The sequence below is a fragment of the Patiria miniata genome, unplaced genomic scaffold, assembly GCF_015706575.1.
Source record: "Patiria miniata isolate m_02_andy unplaced genomic scaffold, ASM1570657v1 HiC_scaffold_9, whole genome shotgun sequence".
NCBI classification, from domain to species: Eukaryota; Metazoa; Echinodermata; class Asteroidea; order Valvatida; family Asterinidae; genus Patiria; species Patiria miniata.
Genome location: NW_024037076.1, coordinates 17,683,384 through 17,703,951, shown reverse-complemented (window position 1 = coordinate 17,703,951; position 20,568 = coordinate 17,683,384). Strand labels below are relative to the sequence as shown.

Genomic DNA, 20,568 nt, shown 5'->3' with positions numbered 1-20,568 from the left:
AATAGGGCCACTTCATTACACACTTCATCACATCTCTTGGTGTTCTGACTTCCATAATTTTTGAACTAAAGATGGTATCAGCATGCAGTTTTAACAGCAGTTATGCTGAGATTGTGCTCTTTTCAAATCTGTAAAATAAAAACAATTACCAGGGTTGACAAACAACTTATTTAGCTTGATTGTATCACAAAACATAGGAACTCAAAAGCGCTAATTGTTGTGTCTTTTCCTAAAGATTCTTGCTTCAGACCAGCTGTTGCCGGTAGTAACGTGGAGGTGCAAAGCTTGGGGCATGGCGGTACGGCCCGTGTTACATGTGACCAGGGCCTGAAACCAAGTTTTGGATATGGTGGTCTACGTTGCCAGGCTGGACATTGGGTACCAGACGGCATAATGTGCATTAGCAGCGGTAAATTGCTTCATTTCCTTTCCCCACAGTGCTGTATTTTCAGTTTAGACGCATGTTTAATTTAATTCACACAAAAAAAAAATTATATTGTAGTGAATATTAGTCAGTTGTTAAAACATAGTAGACCAATGTTGTACACAATTTACTGCCATGACAACACAGCACAAGCAAATTTCCTGCAACAGTTTGTCATGTTGGAATATGTAATGTACTGTCGCCAGTCTTGTTGCCTGGGTGCGAAGTGGGCTGGATTGTGGTCAAATCTTTAATAGTCCAGAAATTCATATTTTTATAAACTCATATTTTATACTTTCCCCTTGATTTTGGTTTTGTTAATCTTTGCGAATTCTCAGTGCGAACACTTGTCATGGCTTCAGAAGTTTACATTGAAGTTTGTGTATGTTCTGAGTATGCTTAGGCCTTTATGCTATTGCGACATCCAAGGGCTGCTATAATATCGCAGCAAAAGTGCTACGAGTTGTCACGCGAATAGCGGTAGAAATAGCAAAAATAGTGCACGTAAAAAGAGTGTCTTGTTATTTTCCATTCATTTATAGGTGTATAGGAATGGACAATTGGCTGGAGTATGATTCCGTGTAACATAGAGGGATGTTTTTGAGTCCATCACAAGTAATTCACAAGTAAATTTAATTTTCAAGTCCAGTCACAAGAAACAATGGATGATCAATAACAAAGGACTGCCTTTGTCAAAGCTCATTTGAATGGCATGTGAGTGGAGTTGGGACTGGAGGACTTGTGATGGACTTGCAGGGACTTATGAAGAACTCGGCTACATCCCTGGTACTTACATCTGTGGTAACTACAGGGGGGTGCATGTGCGCCTCACCCCAGCGGAGGTTCATGCCCCCCGGGTGCCCCACCCCCATGTACAATCTTGAATTGCACAAAAAACAATATATCAGTTGCCTTCAGTTCCCCCTAGAAGTTCATCCCTAGTTACGCCACTGACTAACATACATTTCATGGACTCGTGTGCTCTTTCTGTGTCACTGCAAAAGATGCGCCATCCAATGTAGCATATGAAAGACCAGCATCACAAAGCCCAAGATCTGATGAATCTAACAGACAGCAAGCAAACTTGGCAGTGGATGGAGATAGGACCACAGACAGTGAACATGGCAGCTGCACTTCTGCACGTAAGCTAAAGCTTATTATAACCCATGCAACAGAAAGCAACAATGGTTAAAAAGTCCTGTTGAATATCATTATTTCATCTGTGTTTTGTTTTGGTTGTTTTGTGGGGGGCTAATTTTTGCAGGAAAATCTGGAAGGCAAGTTTTCTGGGAGGTAGATTTGCAGGCTACATACAGAATAGAATACGTGGACATCTATTCCAAGCGCAGTAAGTATTAAAAAGTAACTTTCGGGACCCACAGGCAAAGGCATTTCCTCCTTGAAACTTTGAATTACTGTTAAAAATTGTTTAGTCAGTGGTCTTATGGACTTGTAGATAAGAGCCGGATGTTCCATCCTTGAAGTCCAATATCACCAAACAGTGGGTGCCTGCCTAACAACATGCGCAGCAAGTGCACAACTGTTTGTAATGTTTAATCCAAAATATACATAGCTCCACAAGTTATTTATGATACAACTTGTACAAAGACGATCTTTGCTTTTGAAATGGCTGTCTGTGTTTACATTGTATGACCACAAACTAGTCGTAGGTTAAGCTCCATCTACCACTTTTTTTGCGAGGGAGTTACCTACTTTTTCTTAACCATGCTCCAAGTTTGGATACCATACTTGTTTTTTCCCTCTAGAGCCCAAACTGAAAGGTGCAACAGTCCAAGTCGGATACCCTGATGCCACAAGAGAGTCGTACAGTCAATGTGGTCTCACAATAAGTTCCCAGATGGTAAGAGGTCGTCAGCCCAGTGTGCGAGTGGATTGCAACCGCGAACTGATTGCTGGGCAAATCATCAGGATCGAGCTGCAGGAATCTGACAAATTAAGTCTGTGTGAAGTAGAGGTGTTTGCTACTGGTCCCATTGCAAGTAAGTCAAGCTTTCTTGAGCTGTCTGCCACCCAAATTCTCACTGTTGTTGTCCAGTTCTGGTTGGTTAGTGTCGATATTGGCAGGAGTTCTTGCCATTGTGTCGGTTGTACCAAAACCAACAAAGGCTATCAATTGTCAGTCACAGCGCGCGGTGAGGTATCTCTGTTCAGTTTATGCATGGGATACAAAAGCAGTAATATAGGACATCTGTAGTGATATGATACTTTGTTTCATATTCAAGATAATGTACCTCGGGAACATGAGTGAGTCCGTAGTAGCAATATGCTAAAATATGTAATGGAAGTTTTCACGCAGGGTTACAGGGTGCCTGACCTACTCCGAATAAGAGAATGTAGAGTTGGGGTGATCACTCTGACTTTTTAAGCAGTTTGAGCCAATAAACTTGGTCAATACAGTGGAGTGTCACTATACAGAACACCGCTATACCGAACATGCGGCTATACTGAACAGCGTCCTTGGCTCCCGATTTTTGTATGCAAAATATACATAGTTACAAAGCGACAAGAGGCTATTATTTCCCCAAGGAATAGAAGGGGAAGGCCACCTATTGGCACCGGAGCACCGGCAGGTTAAAATTGCTATACCAAACGATCGTTATTACAAAGAGTTTCTGTGGATCAGGCGATGTTCATTGTAGCGGCGTTTCACTGTATTAAAACAAAGTTAATGAGTTTTAAAATAAGGACCCATGGAGTTTCTTTTTAAATACATGCTGGCTTTACCCGGTATGTCATCTTTAAGTTCCGAACAAGTAATGAAATTAACAGTGGATTAGAAGGTTTTTGAGCCAGAAGCTGCCCCTCGTGTCAAACTTGTTGCAAAGTGCCGCCCAAAATCTCATTTTGCCCTTCCAAAAGATGGTTCACAGTGCGATAGATTAAACGCTGAATTCGTGCAGGCCTGTGACCATTTTTCTACCAATAGTGGAGGGGCAAATGTACTTCCCTTGGCATGAAATGTTATTTTTTGGCAATTGGATGGACCATCTTCTAGGATGTTTTAACTTACAAAAAAATGATGCTGCCATTTTTTCTGACCATTTTCTGATACCTTAATCTTATTTTCCATAATATACCCCAAAACGGGTTAAAATGCACACAATATAGTGTACGAAATAGGAGCTTAAGTATTGATTAAGTATCCATTTACCCCTTTGGGATTTTTAATAATGCTTCTTATACTAAGTAACTGCTCTGCATGCGTTTTCTATAGTCCTGTTATTAGTGTGTGGAGCATAAACAGCTGAATTTTCCAGTAAAATCAACGTATTTCCGACTATTTATTATCATGACGTCTTTTGCTGGAACATTACATACTGTACATGTACATACACTCTTAGATCTTACAGCAAACACATGTTCATCTGTCTAATGTTTATAAAGGATTGTGTCCATGGCGGACCATACCAGCAGTACAAACTGCTGCAGTGCCAGAACTAAATTGAAGGATCATCCTCCTCATCATCGTCGTCACTGGAGCAACGTGACAGGTTGGCATACAAATGCCTCGATGCCTCCTTCTGTTGCGGCTGTCAGCTTGCAGGCAGCTCCCAAGGCAGCAAAGGCAGAAAACACCGCAAACTTGCCCGTCTGCTCAGCTCCATCGAAAGCATGGAAACCTGCATTTGTGGAGGCGCCGATGGCATTGGCTGTTATTGGTGCCAATATTTCCTGTTTTTTAGCCCCAGTGCCACTCAAACCAAAGAAACAAAAACAAATTCAACCAACGAGCTGTTCATTGATTAACATCGACGGAGGAAGAAGATGATTTCCCAAAATTCTTGATTTCTCTCCAAATTCCAGATGCCATCGCCACCCCCAGCAGGGCACAGCAGTGGGGCCTTTGTTAAGGCCGGCGCTGACAGTAATATTTGCTAACTTTGAACCCTAAAGGGGCCGGGTTATTTTGACCATCTCTCAGCCGGGGGGCCGATTCCGAAAAATTTTGAAACTCGGCACATACATAGAGCAACTCTTCCTAAACATACCCAAGAAATTTCATGACTATAGGTCAAAGGTTTTTGGAATTATGGTTTATTAATTATTCATATGTACGAATGGCAATGGCAAAATTTTTCGCTACGCGGCAACCCGTGGTCCGATTTTTATGTTTTTGGTATCAAAGGATGCGCAAAGCTCGAGGCTAAAAAGTCATAACAGCTCGGGTCGCGAAAAAAAAATTTTTAGAGGCTATCACGGAAAATGTTCAGGGCCCCCCCCCCGGCCCCTTTAGGGTTAAGGGGATATGGCCAACCAAAGACTACCTTCTTGCAAATATCTGCAAGAAAACCAGGTGCGGTGTCCTTTGCCGGCAAGAAATGCACCATGGTCCCAACAACAGACCAAAAATCCACGGTATGACACTGACAATGAAGAGCGCCCCTACCAGAAGTATGGGAGTGCGTTTTTGGGGGGGGGGAGGGTCAAAACTGGGATTGTCATCCAGTCAACTTCCATATCTGATGACCAGAACATCAAAGTCCTGAATACTGAGCAAAGATGGAGTAGCAACATCTGTCTACAAACCATCCGGAAGCCCCTTCCTAATGCCACCGCCACAATCCACAAACAGTCCAAACCACGCATAATTATCGGGGATTTAATAGCCACGTACAGCAGCATCATATCATCGGCTATCATTCCATCACAGACGGCAACGCTTTTGAATTGCTGGCCCGGAAGCAAGTCCACTGAGCCTTATTCACAATGCGTAACTGCCGAAGTCTTTCCATAGTTGAGGCTGGAGATAAAGTTTCAACCCTGCTCTAGCCTTTGTGAGCCACAACATCGCCTCGCTTAGCAACAAGATGGTCCATGACCCCATTCCAAAAACCCTACATCGCCCTATTGGAATCAAAGTGACTGCTGCTGTCTCTCTGCAACAATTCCATTCCGCTGCCATTTCAACTTAGTAAGGCCAGCTGGGAAGGCTTTACCAATAAGCTCAAACACCATCTATAGCTGAGATTGATCCAACCCCCGATAACTATGACACAGGTTTGTTGATGTGGTGGTGGAAGAACATCCCTACGGGCTGCCGCACTGATTACATCCCAGGCTTAGCAACCCGTAGTGCTGAACTTTACAGGAAATACAAACGCCTGAGTGAAAACGAACATCTTGCTGTCGATACAATCTCAGCTGGGGAGGAATTAATAACAGCCATATCAGAACAGCTGCAAAGCTTGTGGCAAACCCTTGTGGTAACCACCAATATGGCCAAGAAGCCAATATGGCCTCCAAGCCTGGAGTATAATCCAAAAGCTCATCAGCTGTGACCGCACAGGGCCAAGTGAACATCATTGTAACATCACCACCAACCAAATAGCCCACAACAACTGCTATTAAATGGTAAAGTGCCACGTTCTCCTGCAGGGGCCTAAGCAGTCGAAACCCAAGCTCCTTCAGAAAGACCCCGCCATCGGCATTGGCTTCATCAAATCCTTCTCTGCTAATGAACTTGCGACTGGCATAAATAAAGAACAGGAAAGCAACCAAACTGGATAACATTTTCACCGAAGAACTGAAACATCTTGGACCAAACGCCTGAAATTGGTTACTCCAGCTCTTCTACACCTGCCTTGCCACACAAACAATACCTAAAGTGTGGCAAGAGTCGAAGGTCAACGCCCTCCTAAAACCGGGAAAGACCCACTGCAGGTCAAAACTTATCGTCCCAAATCCCTTCTAAGTCACACATTTCAGTTGCTGGAACATTTCCTCCTCAACCGTCTTGCCATTAAAAAAAAACTGATACAGGAACAGGCAGGCGGGCGGGCTTCCCTCCAGGCAAATCTACAACTGGACAGCTTCTAAACCTCAGTCAGTACATTGAGGACGGCTTTCATAAAAAAAAAAAATCACCGGCACTGTCTTTGTTGATCTAACAGCTGCTTAAGACAATGTTAACCATTACCGACTCCTTCAGAAGATCCTGGACATGACGGCAGACCTGACCCTTACCCAGTTTATTAGTGTTCTACTGAAGAACCATCATTTCTTTGTAGAATTCAATGGCAGAGTAGAGAACGTCTTCAAAGGAACTGTCTCCCTAAGGGAGTGTGCTTGCATCTCTCCTGTACAACATCTATAGAGCTACCAACCGACAGACTCGCTCGCAAAGCGCTTCATATGCTGACGACATGTGTATATAGCATATCAACACATATGCTTTACCGCGATAGAGAAGACATTGACCGATATGCTCTTGACCAGTCACAGCAGTGCTCAGTACACTGTGAGTCACCTGAAAGCGATCAACCCTGCTATTAAGACCCAAGTGTGTGCCTCCTGGGTTGGTCAGGCTGGTGTCGTCTCTCTCCACTACATGAGATGCCCATCAAGCCTGCAAAAGCCTTAACTACAGGATCCAATGCAGGATGGAAGACCTGGAGGTGCTTAAATCGCCTCCCCTCTAGAGTGGCTTGGGCTTTTCCCCAACCGACAAACACCCCGTGTGAGTACGGTTCTGCAGAGGACACTGTACAACACCTTCATATTTGGATGTCAAGCACTAAAGGGTTGGTCATATTTTGCATTTAAATAAATACAGGTCCTCAAAATCAACATTAGACCTAAAAGGGGGGGGGGGCGGATTCCCCCCTCAACTTTTTTCCGCGATACCCTCATTTCGCAGCCAGAGCTGTCCTGACTTTTTAGCCACGAGTCTTGCACATCTTTTGATACCAAAAACATAAAATTTGGACCACAGGCCGCGCAATGAACAATTTTCGGCGCTACCCACCGTCAAAACCGAATCCAAATCCCTTCGACCTATAGTCATGAAATTTCGTGTACATGTACCGAGTTTCATAATTTTTCATCACTCGATAGAAGAGGTCATGGGGGGGGGGCGGAATCCGTGTGAGATGGTCAAATCAACCCGGCCCTTTTCGGGTAAAAGTGACATTTGCTCATGTTTTTTACAGCAAAACCCATAAATACATTAATAATAACATTTATTATGATGTAGAGACTCTCAACAAAATACAAAATGTGCTCACTTGCCTCGAAAATCTTCACACACCCTTCCGGAAGGCAAATTTTAGGTGAAAATGACCCATGAACTTTGACCTCAGGTCAAGGTCACTAAAGGTCAATGGAAAAATGGCAACATCAATTGTCTTGTTCTCAGGACTCATAAGTTTACATTTATAATGGTGGCCATAAATTAACATGAAATTTCCACGGGAACTCAAATCTGTACATTGCCCCCCTACTACAATGTAAGTTTTCATTTTTTTGCATCATGTCCACTGCCATTTCAAATTAATTTGTACAGCATGTAGGATCCCTTACATCGCCGGTATGAAACAAGCACTAGAAGGTGATGGTGGGGTGCTGCTTACCAATGCTCAAGTTCCTCCAGGAACAGGCATTGCCTATAACTGTGAGACAGGCTATCAGCACAATGGAGCTGTGGATAACCTGTGCAGAGGGGACGGTACATGGGCTAGACTGCTTCCCACTTGCGATGCAGGTAATGCAGTATATGTATCATACAGCCACATTATCTGAATATAACTTTGTTTCGGATTGGATTGTCAGTATAAGCTCTCTGAGGTAGTGGAGGTTGACAAAGCCAAGGAAATTTTTTTGCCAATTTCAAATACGGGAGCTAATATTTCCGTTTCATAAAACCTTGGTTCACTATTCCTCATCCATTTTCACTTGCCATTATTTTGCAGTTTCAGTAAAAGAAACACAATATGACTACTGCAAAATGTGTGTGCGGTTGTCCGTGCAGGAGAATGCTCCAGTGATGAACAGCATTTGTCAAAGTTTTACAATTGCTCAACAATGCGTATAAGCAGTCGACTATTGCATCCATGAGCAACCTGTTCAATAGTGAACTGTGCATGCTTTTTTTTGCACCTGCTAAACAGGTCAAGATGATAATATCTACACACACAAATATACCCTGCATTTTGTGTGTACATCGACTTGTGAACTAGCTAGGTCAGCATTCAGTGAATTTCAGAGGCTTTGCCTGTCCTCATATACATTAATAATATGAGGTTCGTTCAGTCTGAAAATGTCGTTGTTTGGTAACTTTCTTTGTGTTTATCCTCCTGGCTTTTAAGCCAAGAAATTTTGTGAAATGAAGTAGTGATAGAAACTCTTTGGATAGTGTATTCTTTCTGTGTGTCCGTGTGTCCGTGTGTTCCATTTTGGTTAGGTTAACTGTTTAGTGCTGTCATATGATAAGTCAGACTTCGATCTTGACCAAACTTGGTGACAATAATCTTTGGGTGGGGGACTTAAAGGGAATGTACAACATTTGCTTTTGCTGCAGTTTTCAGAAATAAATGAATTTGAAGGATAAGTTTGTTAAAGCAAATATTGTTCAACTGACTTGTTTCACGTTTTGGGCTTGTAGAGGCTTGAAAGACATTGAAAACCAGTCATGTTCTTGTAGTCTGGTTCCCTGACCCCACTTAAGATGAAACAGAGCAATTTGTAGACTTTGGGAAATTGAAAGGTCAAAGAATCAGTCTAGCAGGCTTGTACCCCTTCACAGGTGTGTAATTAATGCAAAGAAAATACGGAATAGCTAAATATGAAAAAAAAAAACTTTCGAAAAAAAAACGTTTTTCTTAAAATGTCACGATTTTACAGGATGCTTTAGACCGTCATTCCCCAACAATTCAGTAAGGTATTTCGTGGTAATTCGGTCATTTCGTTTTTTGATGTTTGCAAATGTTATCTTCCCTTTAAGTTAAATTGAGACATTTGAGGTTAAAGGTCATCTAGGGGTCAAATGGGGTCATTGTTGAGTTTGGTTAGGCCATTAATCAACATTGATATTTCGATTTTCACTCCCGGCCATCTTATTTTTTTAATTTATATAATAAATATATTATTTTTTGAAAATGTGTTGTTTTTTTTTGTTTTTTAAGTTTATTTCCAAACAAGTTTCTCACCAAATCCACAGGCACGGTTGGACTGGTTTGCATGCAAACATTGTGCACGACATACTGAGGTGTTACGCATGCCATAGTGTGCGTGTTTAATCGAGGACACCTAGGTGCAACATCATCGATAAACGATGACAGAGACCGAAACAGGGACTCCTCGGTTGGAAAACGTGTACAAAACCAATGAGAGCTGTTGCGAATCCTTGATTTACAACATAAATCCTTGATTTACACCCTAAACAAACGTGTCTGCGCTAGTGTCATCAAGCTGTACCGTGTCGTGGCTTCTGACAAATACTGATGACGTCTTCAGCATAATTCATGCGAAGTGTTGATGTGTTTAATAACGACAGCAAACAGCCATTCAATCATCCGCCAATGAATACGAACGGAGTCGTAAAGTTTTTAAAGTTCAAAGTTTGACATCTAGCTGGCAAGGGTAGGCCAATTATTGCATTGTTTATTTAAAGACTCAGTCAACTGTTAACCTAGTGTGCTATAAACAGTGAGGTTCATAACTCTTTCTAAATTCTGGACACAAACCCTACGTACGTCAGTGAACAGCTGACTGGTACTTAATATTTAGTACTTTTCAGGTTTGCTGTGTCGTCTTTTAGGATTAGTACCATATATCTGACATTGTCCCCTCCATTCACTTTGAATGTGAAGAAGTGGCATTTAGGAAATATAAAATATAAATTCCCCTCCCGACCGGTTTTTACACTCTTGAGTGATGAAACCTAAAAATCAGTGTTGAATGGCATTAGGTAAACTCACAAGTGTTGTCGTATGAAAAAGTCAGACTTCACTCTCAACCAAACTTGGTGACAATAATCTTTGGGTAGGGGCACTTGACACATTTGAAGTCAAACGTCATCTAGGGGTCAAATGAGGTCATTGTTGATTTTGTTGTACACTGAACAGTGTGCTTACTAACTGACCGTATAAAACACTGCCAGCGTGCCAGGGAATCGCAAAAGTTTAACTTGCAGTATGTTTTATTTTTATTTTCAGACGATTGTGAGGTTCAGAATCCAGTCAATGGTGAGCTTGATCAACGGATCAGAAGTATCCGGCACAACAGTGAGCTTGCTTACTCTTGTAATGATGGGTATGAGAAGGAGAATAAGATGACTCGTTGTGAGTCGGGGGTGTTGACCCCAGGCCCACCAAAGTGTGTCCATCGTAAGTATATGTTTTATTTATTTACTTGAGTTTAAAGGGGGCCGTTACAGATAAATTGAAATAAAATTTATGATGATCAGTTTACCATAATATTTCAAATATTAAAAAAAAATAATCTGCAAATGTAAGCCTGTGATAACAAGTAATAAGGAATTAAATAAATGAAGTTCATAAATACTTAAGACAATTTACCCATTCCATATAAGGAGTTGAATTATTAGGAGTGCATACAGTTCCACCCTCATTACTACCCACAATTGTTTCCACACTGATCAGGGCCCTCTCATCCTCATTATACTACCCCTTGCTATAGCCACCCTACAATGAACACCGAGCAGTCTGGCCCTGACCCTTTTTAAAAAAAAATCAAAAAGAAACCAGGCAAGAAGCTTAGTTTGAGAAACACCTGGTTACAGACTGGACATGTGGCCGTCCTCGGCCAATTAAATTACAGTATTTAAGCACACAATGTAACGAATTGTACTGTGACCTTATTGTGATGTATGTTGTGTCCCGGAAAAAAGTAGCAGCGTCTACATCCATAGTCAACAGGACACAACAAGCTGTAACAAGCAAACAAGGCTCATAGATGTGATCCAAACATTGCCAAAGAGCGCTAAATAGCATCATTTACCCGATAACCTTTTTCTAATTTGTTGTTTTGTGAATTTTTTTTCCAGAGCGCTGTAGTTTGTTGGCAAGTGATCTCAGTAACGTTATGATCAACAACCAGGAGCTTGAACCAGATGCAGAGGGGAAAATATACATTCCTCACGGCACAGCTGTCTACTTCAGCTGCACAAGAGGATATGAACTAATGAATGACAATAGATACACTCCTCGGTGTTGGATGGGAGAGCTTTTGTATAACATTGCTCTTCCATCCTGTCACGCAGGTAATCGCAACAAAAAGAATTGTTACTTTGTATAAGATAATTTTTTAAAAATCTTTATCGTCCCCTTCCGAGTACATTTTTGATTAATCAAATAACTGAATTGTATTTTGCCCTGACTGCTGAGTTGCCTTGATAATGACATGTACATGTACAGGGTGTATTTCATTACAGAAAAGTAGTCGCCTCTGTTTACCTACATTTGCATGTCAGTGTGGGCTAGTGCACAATTGTAAAAGTTGCCTAAACCACACACTCGTAGTCCTATGCATGTCCCACAAAACACACTGAAACACAAAGGTTCTTTCTAGTTTTTTTTCAGCGAACCGAATGTTACAAACACCACAAAGAATTCTATGGGCTTCAACCGTGCTTATAAATGCCCTCTGTCACCACTAACTATAAATCTCGACTTTTAAAGTGATGACCCCGGTCAAAAAGAAACTAAAGTACAAAGACAGAAAGAACTGACGACGAGAAACAAGGAAATAATTCACCAATTAATTATATTCACAAACTCAAACTATTTACAATATTTACAAAGATCCGGACTCGTGGATCAAACTTCTCATAATCAATCTCAGTTAGGAGTTTTACTTTCTACTCCAACAACTTAGTCTACAAATTCAATTTCTCCCGCTCAACTCGTAAAGTTTCTAAAAATCACAAATCTCTAACTGAGTGTACAACGACACAATCAATCATCAAATCCAACTGTAGGATATGGCTCTAAAATTCAGCCTCAACTCTTGGTTAAATTCAGCCTTAGCTCCAAAATTCAATTCAAAATTCAGTCCAATCAAATATAACTACTTTGGATCTAAAATCCCACCGTGACTATACCACAATTTAAAATTCACTTCAATCAAATATCAATACTTCTGTTCGGTTCTGATAAACTAGTTAAATCAAAGTAATAAACCTTTCGGATAAGAACGCTCAATTCGACAATTTCAAATATCAATACTTCTGTTCACACTTAATTCCTTCAAACAGCTAAATCAACTTATATTTGTTATGATAATTCCAAAACCAAAATTACAGCTTTCTGCAAATTCAGAACTTTACATTTTTAACTGAGGCACTTTCCTTAGTAGAGGTTCTCGTCTCCGTGGCACATTTCCAGCTGATAGGACACGGTCAATCGGCACGGGACACACTATGTACAGACTGACATCGTAGTCGTTCTGCAGTCGTTATATAGTCGTGAATACATCAGAACCCAACTCGTACTGTGAGGTTTCCGGCCATGGTTATTTCTTCATTACGAAGCTTGTGAAGGCTGAGTGTTGCTATGAGCGTGGTCTACAGGACCGGGAAGGTGGCTTTTAGCCTTGCCGAGACTATATTTTGGCACTGATTTTGCCAAACTGGCGGATCAGACAAGATCGGTGTCAGATTTCACCGATTTGCTGACAAAAAAAAACCTGCTGTATCAGGCGTCTCCTAGCAAGATGGTACCGGTCTCTGTCACACTCAGCTCAGATCTCTCAAATCTGTTGGTGTGTCTTCTCTCTCGATCAGAGAATGCACTGATCAGAAAACGCACACTTCTACTTGACAACAACCAACATTCTTTCACACAATACTCACATTCACAGAAACAAACGGACATCAATAACCATGGCCACACGGACAATAATACTTACGTAACCCGACGCACGGCGTTTTAGCAGGTTGACCAAATCAATGCCTTAATTTTTAGTGGCTGGAAAAAGAAACTACCGGGAAAATGTGCGTACACGATTGGCGAAAATCTTTTGGCGTGATCTACTTTAAAATACAGGGGTGGCATGATAGCCGTAGCGCGCGTAATAAATATAATTACGTAACAGAAACGAAGCGAATTAAAAACGATTGTGACATTTTACCCCCTATCGTATGAGAAAACGTTTCCCATTTTCTACGAATTAATATTTACAAGGAGAACTATTTACAAGTTTCGGCTGAGGAAATCCGCTCCTACATTATCACAACCTTTGATGGCAATGATGCGCATTCGGTAGGGTTGGAGAGCAAGAGCCCATCGCATGATGCGTGCATTCGCGACTTTTGCTTTCTGCATGTAAGTTAGCGTCTGGACGATAAACGGTTTGCCGTACAGGTAAGTCTAGTATTTCTGAACGCCCCAGACTAAGGCCAGACATTCCTTCTCAATCGAGGAATATGCTCGCTCGCGACTTAGCAACTTTCTGCTTGCATATGCTATAGGGAACAATACATCACCATGCTCTTGTAACAAAATCGCACCTATGCTGTGATTCGAGTCACGTATTTTCATCAAAAGAAAAAAACATAACGTTACGTATTTTTGCGACGAACTTAGCACTCTTTTTAACTCCCGTAGAAAAAACACGGCGCCACGAAAAATCGTATCCAGGGGCCGCGCACGCACGCATAGCACCTGCACGAAGAGCACCAGACCCCGGTGTCATGCCAAAAAGTGTCCGGAATCATGGAAGGTGTATTTTTGGGGATGTGAATTAAAAAGAAAATGCATCTTGAGTCTTAACAACATGTACTCACACAAGGTACACTGTATACACTGGGATTTACTTTAAAAATTATTTAAAACATTTTGATTAGTTTGGTAAACAACTTTAAGAACAAGTGACTCGATCGTGACTCAATCGGACTCGGACTCGAGGTTGGTGACTCGACTACAACACTGCCAACACGCCTGTAGTAATCTTGAGAGCATGTACAATGTACCATGCCTCGGGTGGCTCGATAATAGGGCAGATTTGCAATCAAGTTTCACCAGTGAGACGTGATATAAAAAGGACCACATGTGAGGGTTAAAACAGTGTGGGAAATGTCGATATTTTCCACACTGTTGTAACCCTCACATCTGGTCATTTTTGCCAAACGATCCACGTGAGTACATTCAGGGCCCAAACGATTCGCAGCAGCATGGTGTCCCAGGATACGGCATTACTGCATTTGTCATTACAGGATTAGTGAACATGCCGGACACTCTGTTGCGGGAGTGTTACAACTGATAATGTAGTAACCAACTGATAATGTATCACCAACCGATAATGTGTCACAAATTGACCAATACTGTATCACTAACCGATAATGTAACAGAAATTGACCGATAGTGTAGTAAATGTTACTTCACTATCGGTCAATATCTGTTACATTATCGGTCTTAACCGATAATGTAACAACAATCAACTGATAGTGTAGTACATTTTTACTACACTATCGGTCAATTTCTGTTACATTATCGGTTAGTGATACAGTATCGGTCAATTTGTGTGACATTATCGGTTGGTGATACATTATCCGTTGGTTACTACATTATCAGTTGTAACAGGGAGTTCCCGGCACACTACGCTTACGCCTACACACTCCCTGCTCAGGTTCCCAACATTGATATTGTCGTGGAGGTCAGCGTGCCGGGGAGAGATCATGATGCCCACCTGCATGGAGAAGTCCAAGTCTGTAGTATCACGAAGTGTGGAGTTACTCTCCATCTCTGTGTCTTGCCACTTTGGAGCTTTTCAGTTGGTGTATTCTACATCTGATCTCTCTTCAGACCACGCATCTGTCCAGGAAGACGAATATATTTGCTGATGCTTTTTCCAGGAGGTGGAAGTATTCCGACAGAGTAGCCTCTCTATCAACCAATAGTCAGACATCATCCGGCCACGCTACTTGTAAGACATTGTGCAGGCAAGCAATGGGCAGCAATGTCAAACAGACGATTGCATGTTCAGCAGCCCTCTAAGCCCACAAAGCTCCTTCCTCATAGTAGATAGGCAGCTTCGTGTTCTTGACGTTTTCTTGTAGGCTTAATAGTTTAGACATTTCTTGAATGAAACTGCTGCACGTACCTTCCCTCTACTTCTTGGGCTTTTCGGTGCAAATATAAATGAGGTGAGTTGTTTTCTGTATAATGGAATCCCCAAAATTTAAAGGGATCGATTTTCGAATCCACAATAAGAAACACCTACCTCTTTAGCCCTGTTTGCCATGACACGAAGAATGTGGTTTGGACAACTTTTCCAGTGAAAATTGTGGGCACTAGTGTTTTTTACATATTGACATTCTTACAGATTTCTCAAAAAGTACATGTATGGTTTTCTATAGGTAACTTGTAGTCGAGTCACCAACATCGAGTCCGAGTCCGAGTCTCGAGTCACAGGCCTTGAATCCGAGTCCGAGTCCCGAGTCACAAGCCTCGAGTCCGAGTCCGAGTCTCGAGTCACAAGCCTCCAGTCCGAGTCACGAGTCACTTGTTCTTAGTTGTTCACCAAACTATAAAATTTCCGTCATCATTCTGTCTTTTAAATAAATCCCAGTGTAGATAGTTTACCTTGTGTGTGCACATGTTGTTCAGACCCAAAATGTGTTTTCCTTTTAATTCCCATCCCCCTAAAAATCCTCCTCCATCCCTTCCCTCCATGTTTCATCATCCAAACATTATTCCTAAATGATCCTTTCCCATTCCTACGTTATGTTTTTTCCCTTGATAAAAATGCGTGAATCGAGTCACGAGTCACCAAGCTCGAGTCCGAGTCATCATGGTCGAGTCCGAGTCCGAGTCATTTTCCAATGTGACTCGAGTCGAGAACCGAGTCACGAAAAATGTGACTCGAGTCCGACTCGAGTCTGAGTCCTGGATCGAGTCCTACTACACTGGTTTGTTACTATACTGTACCTCATGACTGAAAACCGACTTCTCACTTACCTTTCACCGTCACGTGCAGCGGCGGGGGAGCGGTTTTCAAACGGGGGGGGGGGGGGGGGGGGGTGCATCACCAAACGGGGCACTTGCTCTGTATAAGGCATCTTCCGTCGGTGCAGCAGCATATCCATTTGGGGGGGGGAGGGGGGGGGGTTACATCTGTGCTGAAATGTCGACAGTTTTTTCCACCGGGCACTTGGCCTCCGTAAAATCAAATGGGGGGGGGGGGGGATAGTACCATATTCAAAAATAGGGGGCGCTCTTCAAAACCGGCCATTAGGATAACGACGCATTATGTGGCCATTTTCAGGGCGCATTGTAAGGGTTTTGGGGCTTGGTTTTTCATATTCCTCATTCATATCAGACCTCTCTATATCATTTTGGGATATGGTCATTAAAAAACAAATTATCTGGAATTTTAGGGGCACTTTGCTAAATTGTGGGCGGGGGGGGGTGGCAAGTGCCTCCCCCTCCCCTTCCGCTGCCCCTGATGACATATGTTATTTTGCTGTTTACCAAGCGCGCAGGTACATACACATATGTAGTACACCGTCTTATGGGTCACCTGTGTGACAGTCTACTATGCATGCGCTTTACGAAGCACATGTGAAACTGTCGCATGGGTGTACTACGCATGCGTGAATATCGCCCTAGCTAGCTACACATGAAAAGATGGTTGCACGCGTAAATATTAATTACGTGTAGCCTATTCCCGAGTTCAATGATGCCGAACTGAAAAATATTTTTAACAATAAAGATTTGCAACTGTATTTACAACCTTGGTTACAGTATTGCAAACAAACTGAACTTTTCTGAGGTTGAGCAATAATATTCTTCTGGTGAGCTGGACAAGTTTCTCCAGAGATATTTTACCCTCCAGGTGCATACTACTGCAACAGGAAATTAGGCAACTGAATACGTATGAGGTATTGTTGATGTACCCTAAAGTGGCACGGCCCCCAACGTGGCGCACTTTGATTTTTCGCCTGTATCGCCTACCTAGAGCAAAAATCTTAACTGAAATTTCACAGAAAGTGACATTTCATCAAGTTCTAAACACTCCCATTCACAAATCGTGAGTTTATTTACCCGTTACAAAGTAAGAAGAAAAATTTATTTTGGCGTGATTTTTCGATTTTATCTTCAAGTACAAAGTAAACCCTTTGAAAATGCCCCGAAAAAATACGAAAATAATTTTGTGACAAACATCTAGCTGGGTATGTAAGTAGAGATAATAATGATTTATCAGAATTTATCAAGTTTACAGAAATTCTTCAATGTGCGCCACGTTAGGGAACACTCTGCGAATTTGTGCCCAATTTCCGGACGCCACCGTTTTTGAATTTCGGATTAAATTTTATGAAACCGAAATTGTTCACAGAGGTTACATAGCACGCATTAATAAGGTAAACGTACCAGTATTTTACTGCATGAATTTGAGGTTTGTCAACAAAGAGGTTTGGTAACACTACACGAGGAAAGTTGGGAAGGCTTCGAAGTGCGCCACGTTAGGAAACACGACTATATAGTAAAACAAATATAACATGGTTCACTTCAGCTCCCCTCGATATTTAGTTTGTCAACTTCCAATACTTCTGGGGGCGAATATCGACTGTACACCATCGAACCATGTTATATTTGTGTAATGTTTTACAAGTAATCCAGTAGAAATACTTATTGTCTAAATGTCTATTACCCAGAGATTGGCTACAAATTAGAAAGAATAGGAAAAAACGGGAAAAGGCACAGTAGGAGAAGGTATCTGTTCATCACACTTTCTCTAAATAATTAAAGATAATAGTAGAAGGGAGGCAGGATTCAGGAAGGACATTCAAAAGGTGGCAGGACTAAACTCCCAAAATTGAGAGAGATTCTGAGGTAAATAGATGGAATCAGGATGGAACTGATTAACATGTTGATTTCATTTGTCTGATTTATGTTTTCAGTGACCGAACCACCTGTGGCAGCTGCCACATGTCCCACACCATCAGTCCTAAATTCCCTCATCTACCACCGTGGCCAAAACATTGACACAAGAGACTTTGAAATCATATTTGACAATGGTGATGAGATTGAGGTTCGATGTAACACAGACTTCACTGTCAATGGCAGAGAGGCAGTGACCGCTACTTGTAGGAATGGAGCCTGGATGCCTGCACTACCACGTTGCGGTTAGATAAATTGTCTTTGGTCTTTATTGGTCATTTAATACCAAATACAATAAAATGAATTACAGCTTGACTTTGGGGTTAATTATGGTATAATTCTTAAAAATATACTTGTAACAAATTTATAAATTAAAGTTATCACATTTGTTGCTTTACCTTTATTTAATACATAGAATAAGTACATCATTTAATCTGATTCATAAGATTATTGACCTTAGTTGCTTGGTCAATTGTCTTTTGTTTACTATCATTTCGATAGTAAGAAAAAATCAGATGACAATTTTAATTGGTTAAAGACCTGTTAAAGTTATGTTTTGTCAACTACCCAAACGGTTTAATTGAAGTAATTAATGTCGTATAGTTTTATTCATAATATTTTAGTTCACCCTCATCCATCATTCAGTTTTATCTCATACTTAATGCAACTCGATTAATCAACTCTAATCTTTCTAATCTATCATCTCTCTACTTTGCTTATTGTTATAAATCTACACCTTGTTAACTGCTAGAACTCCTACTCCCGGGTGATGTTGATTGTAATAACGCTTTTCGTGAGTGGACGGTGGGGCGGCGGCAGTGAAAAGAATATCATAATTGGCACACCAGTCCTTTTAAACAAAAAGTCTTGTTCATGAAATCTACATGGTTTGTTAGATTGGGGGAAAATGCCTTGTGGAGGGAAATTCCAAAAAAATCCAACGTACGTCCAACCAAATGATGTACATGTACAACATGTACAAGGTCGTTAAGGTGGTGGAACTTTTGTTTGGCCTGTAATTGTTTTCTTCTCATTAGAGGCCAAATTAAAAGTGATGTATCACATTGACCTTGCCAACAACAGCTCATCAAAGTGTATGAAATATACGACCCAAATTACGGAATTACCCCGAAAAGACACATTTATTTTCACAGTGCAGGGGCGTAGCACGGTCATTTTTATTGGGGGAGGGGGTAAACAATTTTGAACGGGGCACTTGCACATCCGTTGTGAAATGTAGACAGGGTTTTTTTTTCCTCCGGACACTTGGCCTTCGTTAAATCAAAAAGCGGGGGAAGGGGGGGGGGGGGAGGTTACCATCTGTCGGTGGGGGCGCTGTTCAAAACCGACACTTATGCACACAAAGAGCCAACATATGGTGCTTTTCAGGGCGATGCATGTGCGAAATTCTGAAAAAGGCACCCAAAACGGCAGATGCCACAAAAAAGGGCACCACTTCTTTTTTGAAAAGGCCACTTGTTCAGAAAAAGAGGGCACTTCGTAAAAAAAGGGCACTAGATACAATTTTTTTTTGGGGGGGGGGGTAATTGAAAAAAAGGGCATTTGAATGGAAAAAGGCAGTCTTTACAAAATATTGGGGGGGGGAAATACCCCCTCCCCCCCCCCACCCCCCGCTGGCTACACCTATGCAGTGGATCAAGTTCAGTTATTCTCTTTTAAAATGAAATCACGTTACTGACTTCAATAATGAATTAAACTAAATAAAAGCATAATTGTTGCTGTGCGTAGGAACTGTATAATGGCCTGTGTTGCCTGTTGCACTACTGCGCAGAGATTGGTAAGCCCTCCATTACATATTTTGGTAAATATCTATGATTTAATATTGAATCTTTAATGTCTTTGTTGTATGACAGAGGTTACATACAAGCGCTCTTGTTCTCGTCCTGTGGCAGTCCCAGATGTCAGACAGTATGTTGACGATTCAATCAAGCTACTTGACACCCCTCACCCTTCGTTCTTCCATGAATCCACCATTATGTCACGGTGTAAGGATCCATTAACAATGACACTGGTAACTGGTCCGCTTCGCACCTGTAATGACGGCAGATGGACTGGACCTGTGCCAGTATGCGGTATGTTTTACTTTATTTAGTTGGTATTTGATTGAACGAAAAAAAATGTATTGAGCAAGATTTGAATGTGGGTACTCTGCATCAATATACTTCTGGTGCTCGATTTCGCCAGATTTCGAATACCCATTTTTTTTCTATAAAATTGGTATTTATGAATAGAAACCATATGTGTACCAAGTGGCCTCCGATCCTATCCAAAATTACGGTGATGTAGCATGTGGTTAACACTCAGATGACAGGATAAGGGATATTATTACTAAGGCCAAGTTTTATTGAAAAACAATATTAAATTCAACAATGAAATTCACTAGAGAGGAATTTGAACCTGCGTTTTACAAGACACTCTTAATTCAGGGCATATTTTGGTTTCCCAATGGCTCAGCGTCGCAGGGCACCACTCGGAAACCATGAA

The 20,568-nt window shown here is 41.5% G+C and overlaps 1 protein-coding gene across 5 annotated transcripts in view; it reads left to right on the top strand.

Annotated features, from left to right (window-relative positions):
* Positions 1-20,568, top strand: part of LOC119721078 (sushi, von Willebrand factor type A, EGF and pentraxin domain-containing protein 1-like) — an 86,890-nt gene that overhangs the window by 22,841 nt on the left and 43,481 nt on the right. For all 5 annotated transcript variants that reach the window (XR_005270144.1, XM_038190968.1, XM_038190966.1 and 2 more), the window contains one exon: positions 19,938-20,156. Coding sequence is in view for 4 of the 5 variants with exons in the window: in XM_038190968.1 (XP_038046896.1) it covers positions 19,938-20,156 (219 nt within the window). In the remaining variant the exon portion in view is untranslated. The remainder of the gene's footprint in view (positions 1-19,937; positions 20,157-20,568) is intronic.